Source organism: Helianthus annuus, chromosome 10, assembly GCF_002127325.2.
Source record: "Helianthus annuus cultivar XRQ/B chromosome 10, HanXRQr2.0-SUNRISE, whole genome shotgun sequence".
Taxonomy (NCBI): domain Eukaryota; kingdom Viridiplantae; phylum Streptophyta; class Magnoliopsida; order Asterales; family Asteraceae; genus Helianthus; species Helianthus annuus.
In genome coordinates, this window is record NC_035442.2 from 30,142,106 (window position 1) to 30,154,883 (window position 12,778).

At 37.3% G+C, this 12,778-nt stretch overlaps 2 protein-coding genes across 2 annotated transcripts; one reads left to right on the forward strand and one right to left on the reverse strand.

Annotated features, from left to right (window-relative positions):
* Nucleotides 1–2,268: 2,268 nt before the first annotated feature.
* Nucleotides 2,269–8,424, forward strand: LOC110884348 (E3 ubiquitin-protein ligase hel2). The gene is made up of 7 exons (XM_022132055.2): nt 2,269–2,614; nt 4,239–4,541; nt 5,216–5,424; nt 5,517–5,565; nt 5,666–5,755; nt 5,849–5,911; nt 6,738–8,424. The coding sequence occupies exons 1-7, from the start codon at nt 2,447–2,449 to the stop codon at nt 8,211–8,213; spliced, it is 2,358 nt and encodes a 785-aa protein (XP_021987747.1). The 5' UTR covers nt 2,269–2,446; the 3' UTR covers nt 8,214–8,424.
* A 613-nt stretch (nt 8,425–9,037) lies between these two features.
* On the reverse strand, nt 9,038–10,139 carry LOC110884349 (autophagy-related protein 8i). The gene is made up of 5 exons (XM_022132056.2): nt 9,981–10,139; nt 9,857–9,912; nt 9,703–9,755; nt 9,338–9,456; nt 9,038–9,256 (listed from the first exon to the last, which is right to left on the reverse strand). The coding sequence occupies exons 1-5, from the start codon at nt 10,018–10,020 to the stop codon at nt 9,156–9,158; spliced, it is 369 nt and encodes a 122-aa protein (XP_021987748.1). The 5' UTR covers nt 10,021–10,139; the 3' UTR covers nt 9,038–9,155.
* Nucleotides 10,140–12,778: the final 2,639 nt, after the last annotated feature.

Consider the following 12,778-nt stretch of genomic DNA (forward strand, 5'->3'; position numbering starts at 1 on the left):
ATCCCTAAAATGCCCTGAACGTGTCTTAAATTTTTTAACAATGCAAAAGTTTACCCCCTTTAGAGTAGCTTGGCTCTCTTGTACAAGTTTTTTCAAAATGTTAATGTAAATTATCATAATGTAAATTATCATAAGGGTAGAAAACCTAATTTACTTAATAAGGTAGTATAGAATAGATACGTGTATTGAAAAAAAAAAGTTATGAGTTAAATGATTCAAACGTCACATAAATTATAGAATTAAAACTTAATTATTTTCGTGTAAGACCATGTGTAGTGGTTTAGCCAAATAATGCCCCCATCATGAGGCGTTTTGCGACACGTGGCAGTCCAGTCAGCATGGGGCATTATTAGGGGTTATTGCAAAAGTGGCGTAGTGGGAATAATGTCCAATAACGCCCATTCAATCATTTCACAATTATTTTTTGTAAACTTTAAATACTTCATTAAATTAAAAAAAAATACAATACTAGAAAAAAAAATCCGACTAAATTAAAAAAAAACACTAGTTTTCGTCTTCGCTTTCTTCACCCTCGCCAACTTCGTCTTCCTCGTCCTCCGTTTCTTCCTCACCCTCAGGTGGTACATACCGAACCGACCATGCGTGGTGTACCAAATCAACCATTAACTGGGAATGGTACGGTTCGTAACGCAACTAGCGCGCATTATTCACTCTTTCTTCCATTGACGCCTGTGGATGGTCCTCTTGAACGGCTACTGGCACATAATTCTGGCATATCGCCTTTCCTTCGTCTTCCAAAATCATGTTGTGCATGATTATACAAGCGTACATAGCATCTCTCATTTTTTGCTTGCTCCATTCACGACAAGGATTTCTCAAATATTGCCAGCGTTGTTTAAGAACCCCAAAGCATCTCTCAATGTCTTTTCGTGAAGACTCTTGAACCTTTTTAAAGTATGCTCTTTTTTCATCAATAGGATCACTAAACGTCTTCATGAAAATCGAATACCTAGGATAAATTCCGTCGCTCAAATAATATCCATGAGGGTAGTAGTTTCCATTTGCGTAAAACGACGCTTTTGGAGCTTTGCCAGAAATCCACTCCTCTAACAACGGAGATTGTTCAAAAACATTGATATCATTGCATGACCCGACCACGCCAAAGTAAGCCGACCAAACCCAAAGGTCCTGTGAAGCAACCGCCTGAAGAATAACAGTAGGTCCTTTTTGGTCACCTCGTGTGTGTTGGCCTCGCCATGCGGTCGGGCAGTTATCCCAATGCCAATGCATGCAATCTATGCTCCCGATCATACCAGGCAAACCATGCTCCGCCGAATGTACCTCGTAGATCTTTTGAAGGTCGTCCCATGTGGGCGTTCTAAGATAACGCGCACCATACACATCAATAATACCTTTATAAAAAACATAAACAAACATAAGCTTCAAAAAAAATTGTAAACATTATAGTAAAGCATAGGAATTGTACCGCGACAAAAATGCTCCAAGGTGTCTCGCGTTGTTTTCTCGCCCATTTTTAGATACTCGTCGTTGATGTCGGTTGTGTTTCCATAAGCAAGGATTCGTAACGCCGACGTACACTTTTGGATACCGGCAAATCCAAGTGCCCCTCTCGCATCCGCTTTTTGTTTAAAATAATCGTAGTTGGCTTCCAAGTCGTCGACTATGCGTAGAAACAACCGCTTACTCATTCGGAAACGACGCCTAAACATTTGGTTCGAAAATGTCGTCGCCTCATCAAAATAATCTTTCATCAAACGATCGTGTGCCGCGCGTCAGTCTCGTTCAATATAACCTCTTTTATTTTTTTCTGGTTGGGGGCGACGACAATGCTTCACATATCTCACCGCTAGTTGACAAGCACTCGTAACCACCTCTTTCTCAACCTCCTCATCGGTGGAATCATCGCCATCCGTAAAAAAACTCTTTGTAGTAAAAATTTACCATGAATGAAGAACTAGGGGAATCCATCAAGTTGTTTATAAAATGGTAGTGTTTTTGAGAGAGTTTTGGTTAATTTTGAATGAGTTTATATATATATATATATATATATAGGTAAAAGGTTTAAAAAAATAATAAAATAAAGAAATAGCCGTTAGATAGCCTTTGGGGGATTTTGATTGGCCGGTCAACATGTCCAAAGCGTTTTATATAAAACACCAAAGCAATTTTTTTTTTCAAAAACCACGCCAAACAACGCCCCATGTAATGGGAGTGCGGCGTTTTTTAGCGTTTTTTTTAAAAAATTTTTTTTAAAAACCGCCCCACTACGGGTGGTCTAATAACAAGTAACAAGCAATTAAACATTTTTTTGACCCTGGCTGGCCTCCACGTTCACTGGTTACTAAAATCCCCAAATTGTTCTTCACCTGCACCAACCCTAACCCTAGCTTCCGCAAATCGTCAATTGTGTTGATCATCTATTCGATTCGTTTCATCAATCTCGAATCCTGACTCACAAAACAGGATGGACGATACTTGTGCTGTGTGTGCCGAAACCCTAGAATGGATTGCTTACGGAAGATGTGGACACAAGGATGTTTGTTCCACATGCGTTGCTCGTCTTCGATTCATTTGTAACGATCGTCGTTGCTGCATCTGCAAATCTGAGTCCTCGATCATCTTCGTTACCAAGGTTTTTCTTCTAATTTGTCGATCAATTGTTGTTGTTGTTTAGCTTTGTGAAATGCATGTGTTTATTTGTTGATTGATGAGTAAATCGCATTAAGTTGATGTTATTTCAGATTTTGTTGATTGTTCATAGGGTTTGTTGTTGTTGATTGATTGTTTATATGATCTGTTGTTGTTGATTGATTGTTCTTCAACTATTACAGTATAATAGCTTTCTTAGGTGCATTTGTTTACCGGTTGATTACTGAGTGAATTGCATGAAGTTGATGTCATATCAGAAAATGAAGTATATAAGCCTTGTCATATGCATCTGGTTATCGGTTGATTGATGAGTAAATCGCGCACTAAGTTGATGTTATGTAAGAAATTGCTGCTTGTTTATATGATTTGTTGTTCAACTATCATAGTATAATAGCTTTGTTAGGTGCATCTGTTTATCGGTCATTCGGTTGATACGTGAGTAAATCGCGTTAAGTTGATGTCATATCAGAAATTGTTATTTGTTCATATGATTTATTGTTCTTCAACTATAAAAGTATAATAGCTTTGTCAAATGCATTTGATTACCAGTTGGCCAGTGAGTAAATCGTATTAAGTTGATGTCATATCAGAAGTTGTTGTTTGTTCATACGACTTGCTGTTGATTGGTTGATCGTTCTTCAACTATCAGAGTATAATAGCTTTGTGGTGCATCTGTTTATTGGTTGATGAATGAGTAAATCGCACTAAGTTGACGTCATTTCAGAAGTTGTTTGTTCATATGATTTGTGGTTGATTTATTGTTTTTTTAACTATTATAGTATAATAGCTTTATTAGGTGTATCTGTTTATCAGTTGATCAGTGAGTAAATCACATTAAGCTGATGTCATATAAGAAATTGAAGTATACAAGGTTTGTCAAATGCATCTGTTTATCGGTTGATCAAACAGTAAATCGCACTAAGCTGATGTCATATCAGAAACTGTTGTTTTGTTCATATGATTTGTTGTTGTTTAACTATCATAGTATAATAGCTTTGTTGTGTGCATCTGTTTATCGGTTGATGGATGACTAGATGAGTGAATCGCATTAAGTTGATGTCATATGAGAAATTGTTGTTTGTTCATATGATTTGTTGATGATTGTTTTTCAACTTGCAAAATAGCTTTGATAGGTGCATCTGTTTATTTGTTGATCAGTGAGTAAATCGCATTAAGTTGATGTCATATCAGAAGTTGTTTGTTCATATGATTTGGTGTTGATCGACTGTTCTTCAACTATCGTAGTATAATAGCTTTGTTTGGTGCATCTGTTTATCAGCTGATCTGTGAGTAAATTGCATTAAGTTGATGTCGCATCAGAAATTGTTGTTGATTGATTGTTCTTCAACTATCATAGTATAATAGCTTTGTTAGGTGCATTTGTTTATCTGTTGATGGATGAGTGAATCACATTGATGTCATATCAGAATTTGTTGTTTGTTCATAACTTCATATGATATTTTGTTGATTGATTGACTGTTCTCTGATTTTCATAGTATATTAGCTTTGTTCTGTGCATTTGTTTATTGGTTGATGGATGCGTGAATTACATTAAGTTGATGCCATTTTACAAATTGTTGATTGTTCATACGGTTTCTCCTTTTCAGGCTTTAGGGGACTACACTAAGACGATCAGTGATTTCTCTGTTTTTCCTTCAGAGAACAAGGAGGGTCGATTCGGAACATATATGTACCACGAAGATACACAGTCTTACTTTGACGATTTGGATCATTACAATATGATAAGGGCTATGTGTAGGCTTTCTTGCAGCGTTTGTGATAAGACGGAGGATAATTCCGGTAATAAATCTAAGAGAAAAGCTAAGTTTCGTGATATTAATCAGCTTAAGGGTCATCTGTTCCACCAACATAAGTTGATCATGTGCAGCCTGTGTCTGGAAGGAAGAAAGGTTGCTTTCCAATCTTTATATTGTTTAGGGGCGTTTGAGATCGCTTATTATAACTTCCTTTTTTTTGCTTATTGTGTTTTGGGATATGATACTATGACAAGTGACAAGTTTAATCTATGAGAATAAGTTGTACACAATGGTGAAAGTATTATAAATACTCTTTAAACTCTATTCTCCAGGAAAGGAAGTCATATATGCATTCTATGTTTGTGCATTAATCTTTTAAAATTGAGATTAGATATGATCAATTAAATTATAAGCACACTTAAGAAGCGCGAGGTGCTATGAGGCATTTAGGTCTTGACAGTCAAGGCACAAGGCGTTGCTCTTTGTACCAATCAAGCTTTATGTACAACTAGAAGCTGCATCGGTTTCATCTCTTTTACATATAAGCTTTTTTGTCACAAAAACCACTCAAAAATTCTTCATCCTTTTGGTTGTTTTTACATATTAGTATCCTATAAACCCTAATTTCACAAATTTTGACCCATACGTGCATGTTTTCCAGCTCGCCTCGTGCCTTGGTAGTGTTTTTTATAACCAAGGTAGTGAACAATAGGTAGGATACGTGTGTAAAGTGGATACGTGACAGGATATTAATCGCTTTCTGTATAGTATGAGAAATATGATCATACAATCTTCTGACATGATTTCATGTCTACATGACAAATCAGGTATTTATCTGTGAACAAAAGCTTTATTCAAAAGCACAACTTGAGCAGCATGTACACACAGGTGACTCTGAAGTTGATGGAACCGAAAGTGAAAGAGGTGGGTTTCAAGGGCATCCGTTGTGTGAATTTTGCAGGACACCTTTTTATGGGGATAACGAGCTTTACACACATATGAATACCGAACATTTTAAGTGTCATATATGCCAAAGGTAGTAATATCCTTATTCCTTAACTTTTTTCGAGAAAGTCCTCTATGTGCACTGATAAGGTTATTAAAACTTTTTACTTCTGAACGATGCAGACGTAATCCCGGTAAATACGAGTATTTCAAGAGTTATGATGAATTGGAGGCAAGTTCTTTCTTTAACTCATAACTCTGCGTTTTGCTTGCTTGTTTTTCCTATATACTTTTTTTCCTGCACTTAATTATTTTATAGTTATAACTTCCAGATTCATTTCCGCCAAGAACATTTTTTGTGTGAAGACGAGGCTTGCCTCACTAAAAAGTTCATTGTTTTTCCATCTGAAGCCGAAATGAAGGTAAAGTATGATGTTATCCACCTAAGAAAAGAGAAAAAAACCACTTTTTTAGGTTCTAATTTTCTATATATTTTTGTTCCCTTAAAATTCCAGGTGCACAATGCTCAAGAGCATGGGGGTCGTCTGTCACGATCAAAGCGCAATGCTGTTTTACAGGTATGGCATCTTACTATATACGATATGGGTTGTGTATTGGCTTACGGGTCAAAGTGAATTCAGTTTGAAACTAGTCATTTTTGGTACGGGTTGAACTGGCTGGGTTCAGTTGACTTGCAAACACTTTGATGTTCCCTTTTTAAATTTAAATTAGAGCAAAATGCCATTTTTGTCCCTGAGGTTTGGTCAGTTTTATGACTTTCGTCCAAAGGTTTGTATTTCCGCATTTGGATCCAAAAGGTTTGAAATCTTGCCATTTTCATCCGGCTCGTTAACTCCATCTAGTTTTCTCTGTTAAGTCAGGGGTATTTTTGTCTTTTTTGTTAACTTAAAGGGCATTTCGATCTTTTGAATACTTGTACATTATGCTAAATACTTGTACGTAAAATGAAAAAGACCGAATTGCCCTTTAAGTGAACAAAAAAAAAACGAAAATACTCCCGACTTGACGGAGAAAAATAGATGGAGTTAACGAGCCGGATGAAAATGGCAAGATTTCAAACCTTTTGGATCCAAATGCGGAAAAACAAACCTTTGGACGAAAGTCGTAAAACTGACCAAACCTCAGGGACGAAAATGGCATTTTACTCTTTAAATTATCTCAAATCTCTGAATAAAAGCGATTTAGGAGGTTGTTGTATCATGTGTGCATGAAAATGGAGTTTGGGCTACTTTCAACCTGTTCAATCTATTTGGCCTGTTTCCGATAAAACACCCCCATAATGCAACAGTTCATAAGTTAATGTATGAAGTTTGCTTATTCATCTCTATTTGAAACATCACTGTTGTAATTTTTTTCTTTTTTTTTTTAATTTTGGGTACGTAGTTACCAACTAGCTTTACATATCGACGGAACACCGAGCACGATAATCGACGGGGAAGACGAAATACGTTTCTGCGTGATTTACCCGAATCCGAATTATCACGAGCAATTGAAGCCAGCCTGGAAACATCCAATTCCAGATTTCTAGAAGCTTCATCTTCAAGCGGGCCAGTTCTTTCCAATAACAATATAAACAACATCATCCCATTAGTTCAACCATTTGAATCACTAGCCGCAGATTCCGATCCACCTTCAAGGTATTTTACCGCTGTGTCACATAGAGCTCGAAACACTCCACTTGAGGAATCTGCGTTCCCGCCACTCCCCGCGGGCCCTGCGGCTAGTGCTCGAAAGCCCAGCGGGCTATTGTGGAACACCATGGCTGAAAACCTCCGCCGACAAAACAAGAAAAAAGTCAACGTTCTTAATACAGGCAATGCTTGGCCCGCTGCACCCCGTATGAATCATAATAATATTAATAATAATAATAAACCCTCATCAAGTTCAGTTTCTAGACCTGTAAACACCTCAAACGCTGCAGTATTGCCTACATCTGGTCAGAGAAAGTCAACCGTCAACCTGGTTGTGGCTCCAAGCAGAATCAGCCACTCCACGTCAGCACCGAATCTGGTTAATGTGGGTTCGGTATCTGACTTTCCTCCAGTTTCCACATTGCAGACAGGTAACGGGCCTGGAAATGGGCCGTCTACGAAAAGTGTGGATGAGGTCCATGCTGCAAACAAGTCCATGGTAGATAAAATACGTGCGGGTTTGGATAACGATCAGGAAAAATTTGCTAGTTTTAAAGAGGTGTCAGGTCAATACCGGCAAGGTGTTATTGACGCCGAGACTTATTTGGTTTATGTGGATCAGTTTGGTTTGTCTCATCTTGTTCTTGATTTGGCCCGTCTTTTACCCGATCCTCATAAGGAGAAAGAGCTTATATCAGTCTACAATGCGAATCGGGTCATGGGCGGGTTGAAAGGAAACGATCGGAAAAACAAAGGGAAATCTGTTGCTAATAACAAAACTATAACTAACGGGTTAACTGATAACATATTAACTTCGGTTCGGGAATTACAATTAAACTACCGGCGACCAGATGATGAGGTGGAGACGTTGTCGAAAGATGGGTATCGGGCTGTTAATAAAGGGAAATCGAAGGTGGAGGTGGATGATCGGACATCACCTGGTGGTCAACTTGTCATTAAACCGCCAACAAGTGAAGGCTGCAATGGTGGTCAACGGAAGAAAACATCAAAGTTTCTTAGGGTTCGGCTGGGGAATGGGTCTCAGGCTTCGCTTGATCTTAACAATTCTAACGGTGGGTCTGATGCCCCGTTGGCAAAGGGAGAATCAGCTGGGAAGGCGGAGCAGGAGACTACCGATGTGATACCGGTGCGCGGTGTGTGGCGTAATGGTGGTGGCCATAGGCTAATTGTCAAAGACCTTAAAGGCCCTAGAGTGATACATAGGTAATCGGGGTTTATTTTTAATATATTTTAGCATCGTGGAAGGATGTAACAACAAATGCTTGTTTCGATGGTTTTTTGGGGATGTAAAAGTGTTGTTGGTTCGATGGTTTTTGAGGATGTAAAAGAGTGTGTTTTTCACCGCCAACTACTGTTGATCGACTGTGTTTTCAATTCCATGTTTGAAGGAAAACTGCATAGTACATGTGAATTGTAAAGTTTTTTGTGGCTCTTAGGTTTAGGTGGCGTCAGAAAATCTATTATTTTATAGCTAGGGGTTAGCGCATTCCCTTTGACTGACTGACTTAATTAACCTAGACGCGACTCAATATTTTTTCGTCTTGACACAAGTTTTTTGTCTCATTAGGTTTGAATGTTGCATAATCTTTTGTTGTGGTTCACTGAAAAGTAGTACATGTTTATAGGCTTATAGCTAGTGGGTTGAGTGATTCAGTTTGGCGGATTGAATTTATGAACCTGGACATGGCTCGGTATGTATTTTTTGTCAAGACGTCACGTCACCTTAACCTGCTTACCCTTAGAGATGTGCAATCTGAACATGATTCATCTAACCTTCAAGGCTCCAACTAAAGAGAACAAATAAGTTAGCTAACAACTGTTCTACTTTTTTGTATTTTTGTTTCAAGTAAGCTGACATGATTAGTTTTGATACAAAGATATCATAACCCGATAAGTAAACGGGTTAAGAGAACAACACAAAACCTGTGTTTGGTCGTTTATTATATCTTACACAATAATAAATCGAAATGTTTTGCAATATCAATCAGTTGGTTTCGCAGAGTTATAATCAGTTTTGCAAAGCTAATGCAATTTTCTTAATAAATATATTAACACTTTTCATATTTCTTATTTAATATTACAATAATAATAATAATAGTGTACTGCAGATTCACATAAGATGCAGGAAACATAAAATATACATAAGAATTCATCCATTCATATTCCCAAAGGTTTTCTCACTGCTGTAGCACATGTATAAGAACCCATCTTCATCCTTAAATGATCCATATACTGACTCCATCAAGTTAGCTGCAAAATTAAAACAAAAAACATTTTCTAAAATTAAAATCCAGTTATTAATTACAGGCATATTTATAACCAACAACTTACAAGTTTGAGGTAGTGTGTTCTGCACAAATATGAATAGAGCTTTTCCGGGAGCCAGATGAAGTCGCGCGCTAAGTATGTGAATAAATTGCCCAATCGACATGTCCCGGGGTACCAAGTATCTGTTAACAAACAAATGAAATCATATTCATCACATTTACAGGGCGTTAAATGAAACTGATCCTAAATTCCTAATGAAGAAAAGTTGAGTGTAGAAAGTAGAAACTAATCCACTTTGACCAAAAAAGTCAAAGCTCAAAAGCTAACCCTAATTTGGTCAATTCAATCATGTCATGGGCCTATAATTTAACCAACCATTTATCATGTAAAGTAACTGCAGTAACTATTAATTTAAGCAATAATCATACTTTTTCTTCTCCATCTCAGGCAGATCGGTTTTAGTATACCTCTCAACTACCACCTGCATAAACAAACAAAGAAAGATATCAAAACCCTAATTTTTGTTGAATTATAAAAAAATAAACATATAAAAATCTGAATAACAAAATAGTGTTGGATTACAGGGAGACGATCGGGATATCTGGCGATGATGTCTTGTGATTCCCGGCATCGTTCTTCTGTGATTTGCAAAATTACGAATTAGTTAAGCGATTAAGAGAAGAAAAGAGGGAAGAAGAGAACAAACCGAATGAGAAAGTATCCTTGAACGCAGTTGATTTCCCCATCTCTAAATCGATTTAGGTTATGGTTACGATCTGTATTGATTGAAATTGAAATTGGTAATTTGGATAGAGGCGACATGGCAACATTCTCTTCACAAGTTTCCTAGGGACTACTAGTCAGAGCTGCTTGTGACCTGCTCGATGTTGACTCGCTAGACACCGAACATTTAGTGAATAGTTTGTGAACCGTTCGGTAGGTAGTTCGTTTATGTTCGTTTGATTAACTTAATGAACAAACGCAAACAAAAAAATTCGTTTGGTTACCTTAGCAAACGAACACGAACAAAGGTCTCATTCGTTCGTGAACATTCAGTAATATGTTCGGTTACGTTCGTTCGGTTACCTTTGTTCGTGTTGTTTAATTATATTAAAAAATAATAAATAATAAACATTTTATCTAAACATATTGAAAACTTGAAACCCTATTTTTTTCTAAGTTAGCTCAAATTTGGACATTCAAGATATTTTTTGGGATAACTATGTCTAAGTTAGTTGAACTTTAAATACTTATGTCTAAGTACTTCTGGATAATTATGTCTAAGTTAGTTAAACCTGATTCATCATTTGGTGGTTGTAGTAGAATTCTTGTGTTTTTGATTTATCATTTGACGTCTGTATTTAACTAGTTATGTCGAATGTTTTTCAAGTTAAATGTTTGGTTGCGTTCGTTTGTGTTCGAGACTAGTGTTCACGAACTGTTCGTGAATAAATGAATTTCCTTAAAGAATAAACACGAACATAAACTTATGTTCGTTAATATTCTTAACGAATGAACACGAACATGGCCTCGTTCGTGTTCGTTCGGTTCGATTACATCCCTACTCATCTAATAAGCGAGTCTAGATCTGAACTTCATGTATCAAGCTGAAGCTAGCTCAACGTTCCTTTTATTTTATAGAAGTTTTATTTAATATATTAAAGAGTAAAATGCCCGGATTGTCCCTGTGGTTTTGTAAAATAACACCTATAGTCTCCAACTTTTGGAAATTACGCCGGTGCTCCCTGTGGTTTGACAGTTTGTTACTCGGATAGTCCCTAGAGTGGATGTCCGTTAAGTTTTCCAGTTAAGTGTATGTAAAATGACTAAACTGCCCTTATTAATAAAAAATAACTGAAACATTAATATAATAAATTATTTATTTGCAATTTAAAGTGGGCCCCACCATTGTAACCTAAATATAAAAACCTATCCCTCTCCCTACTCCCTTTCATCTGCATATCACCTGTTAGGGCATGAATTTTATGCTAAGGATCATCTATCCTATCCTGAGACTGGGCATGGATCATGGATCCTTAACGGATGATGCAGTGAGTCTGAGGATCCAGGATCCTTACCATTGTTTATGTTTTTAACAATTGTCACGTTTTTAACGTTTATATGCAGGTAATGGACGACATGGACTTAGTCTTTGCTGGAATCTCGTAGAATATGCTTCATAGGCACGTGCTTGATGAAAAGTAACCGTTTTGGAGAACATGGGTGACTTACACATTTTTCGGAAAGTTAGTTACTTGAGATTTTTCTATCTAAAATGGGGAAAACAACTCATTTTAGGAATAATTCGAGTTCAACACACAACTCTCTGCAAACACTTAGCGAAATACACACACTTACACTAGCAATCCATTGTATTGAGCTTGTTTTCTTCCGACGTTGTATAAGGATCATTATTGTTTTTGCAATATAGTTGGTGATCAGTAGTTTCCATCACCCGAGGTTTTTTGTGCCGGAGATCATATCTTGATCAAGGGCTTTTTCCTCGTATAAATCCTTGTGTCACACATTCATTTCTTTCATATTTTGTTCATACATTTGTCCATTTATTCAAGCATCACACCTCACAAAATCGGATTTGGTTGTATTATCCTTGTGTGATTTTTGACCAAAACAGTTTGGCGTCCACCGTGGGGCAATTGGTGCTTCAATTCTGAGAAAATTTGTTCATTTCATTCATTTCAGTTCATTACCTTCAACTACATGGCTTCTCAAGTGAAGAACACTTCAAGCTCCATGCCGGCGATCACCTCTTCACATGGCATTCCACCTTTGCCTCCTGTTTCTTCTGGATCCTAGAAGAATGCTGAGAATGCTGCGAAGAAACAAACCCCCGTTTTCTCAAAACCAACTGTTGTTTCTTCCTCTATGTTAGGGCTGGATTTTTATAACACATGATCCTTACATGTGATCCTAACCAGTGATCCTTGTTTCTTTGGCAGATAGTGATCCTCAGCAGAGTTCCAGGATCAGGATCACGGATCATCATAGGGATCCTCATGCTAACAGTTGCTTTCATTGAACTTAATGTCATTTTGCAGGAATGTCTAGCAGGATCCGCTCTTAGCATCACAATCAAGGGACACGTCTTTACAACTTTAGCATATGCTTAATCAGAGATGAACGTTGTGAAGGATATGGAAACTTGGCATGATTTAAGGACGATAATTTAGGCTAGATTTACTTTTATTTCTAAAGGGGTAATGAGCTGATTATTAGTTTGTTTACCTAAAATAAGCCACTCACACTTGTATATATAACACTCTTCCCCATTCGGAAGACACACAACACAATTCTCACACGCTTAGACACTCGAAACTATAGTGATCCTTGTACTCAGCTCATTATCATCCGAAGTTGTAACCATTTTTCTTATATTGAAGTTTGGTGATCGGTAGTTGCCATCACCCGAGGTTTTTTATGCCGGAGATCGTACATTGATCAAGGGCTTTTTCCTCGTATAAATCCTCGTGTCACTTGCATATT

Excerpts from the sequence above, each read along its gene's own strand:
- LOC110884349 (XM_022132056.2), bottom strand. The coding sequence starts at position 10,020 with ATGGGGAAATCAACTGCGTTCAAGGATACTTTCTCATTCG. Across the intron at positions 9,756-9,856 it reads GATATCCCGATCGTCTCCCT|GTGGTAGTTGAGAGGTATAC; the intron begins GTAATCCAACAC and ends TTGTTTATGCAG. Across the intron at positions 9,257-9,337 it reads GAACACACTACCTCAAACTT|CTAACTTGATGGAGTCAGTA; the intron begins GTAAGTTGTTGG and ends TTAATTTTGCAG.
- LOC110884348 (XM_022132055.2), top strand. The coding sequence starts at position 2,447 with ATGGACGATACTTGTGCTGTGTGTGCCGAAACCCTAGAATGGATTGCT. Across the intron at positions 4,542-5,215 it reads TGTGTCTGGAAGGAAGAAAG|GTATTTATCTGTGAACAAAA; the intron begins GTTGCTTTCCAA and ends ATGACAAATCAG. Across the intron at positions 5,425-5,516 it reads AAGTGTCATATATGCCAAAG|ACGTAATCCCGGTAAATACG; the intron begins GTAGTAATATCC and ends TGAACGATGCAG.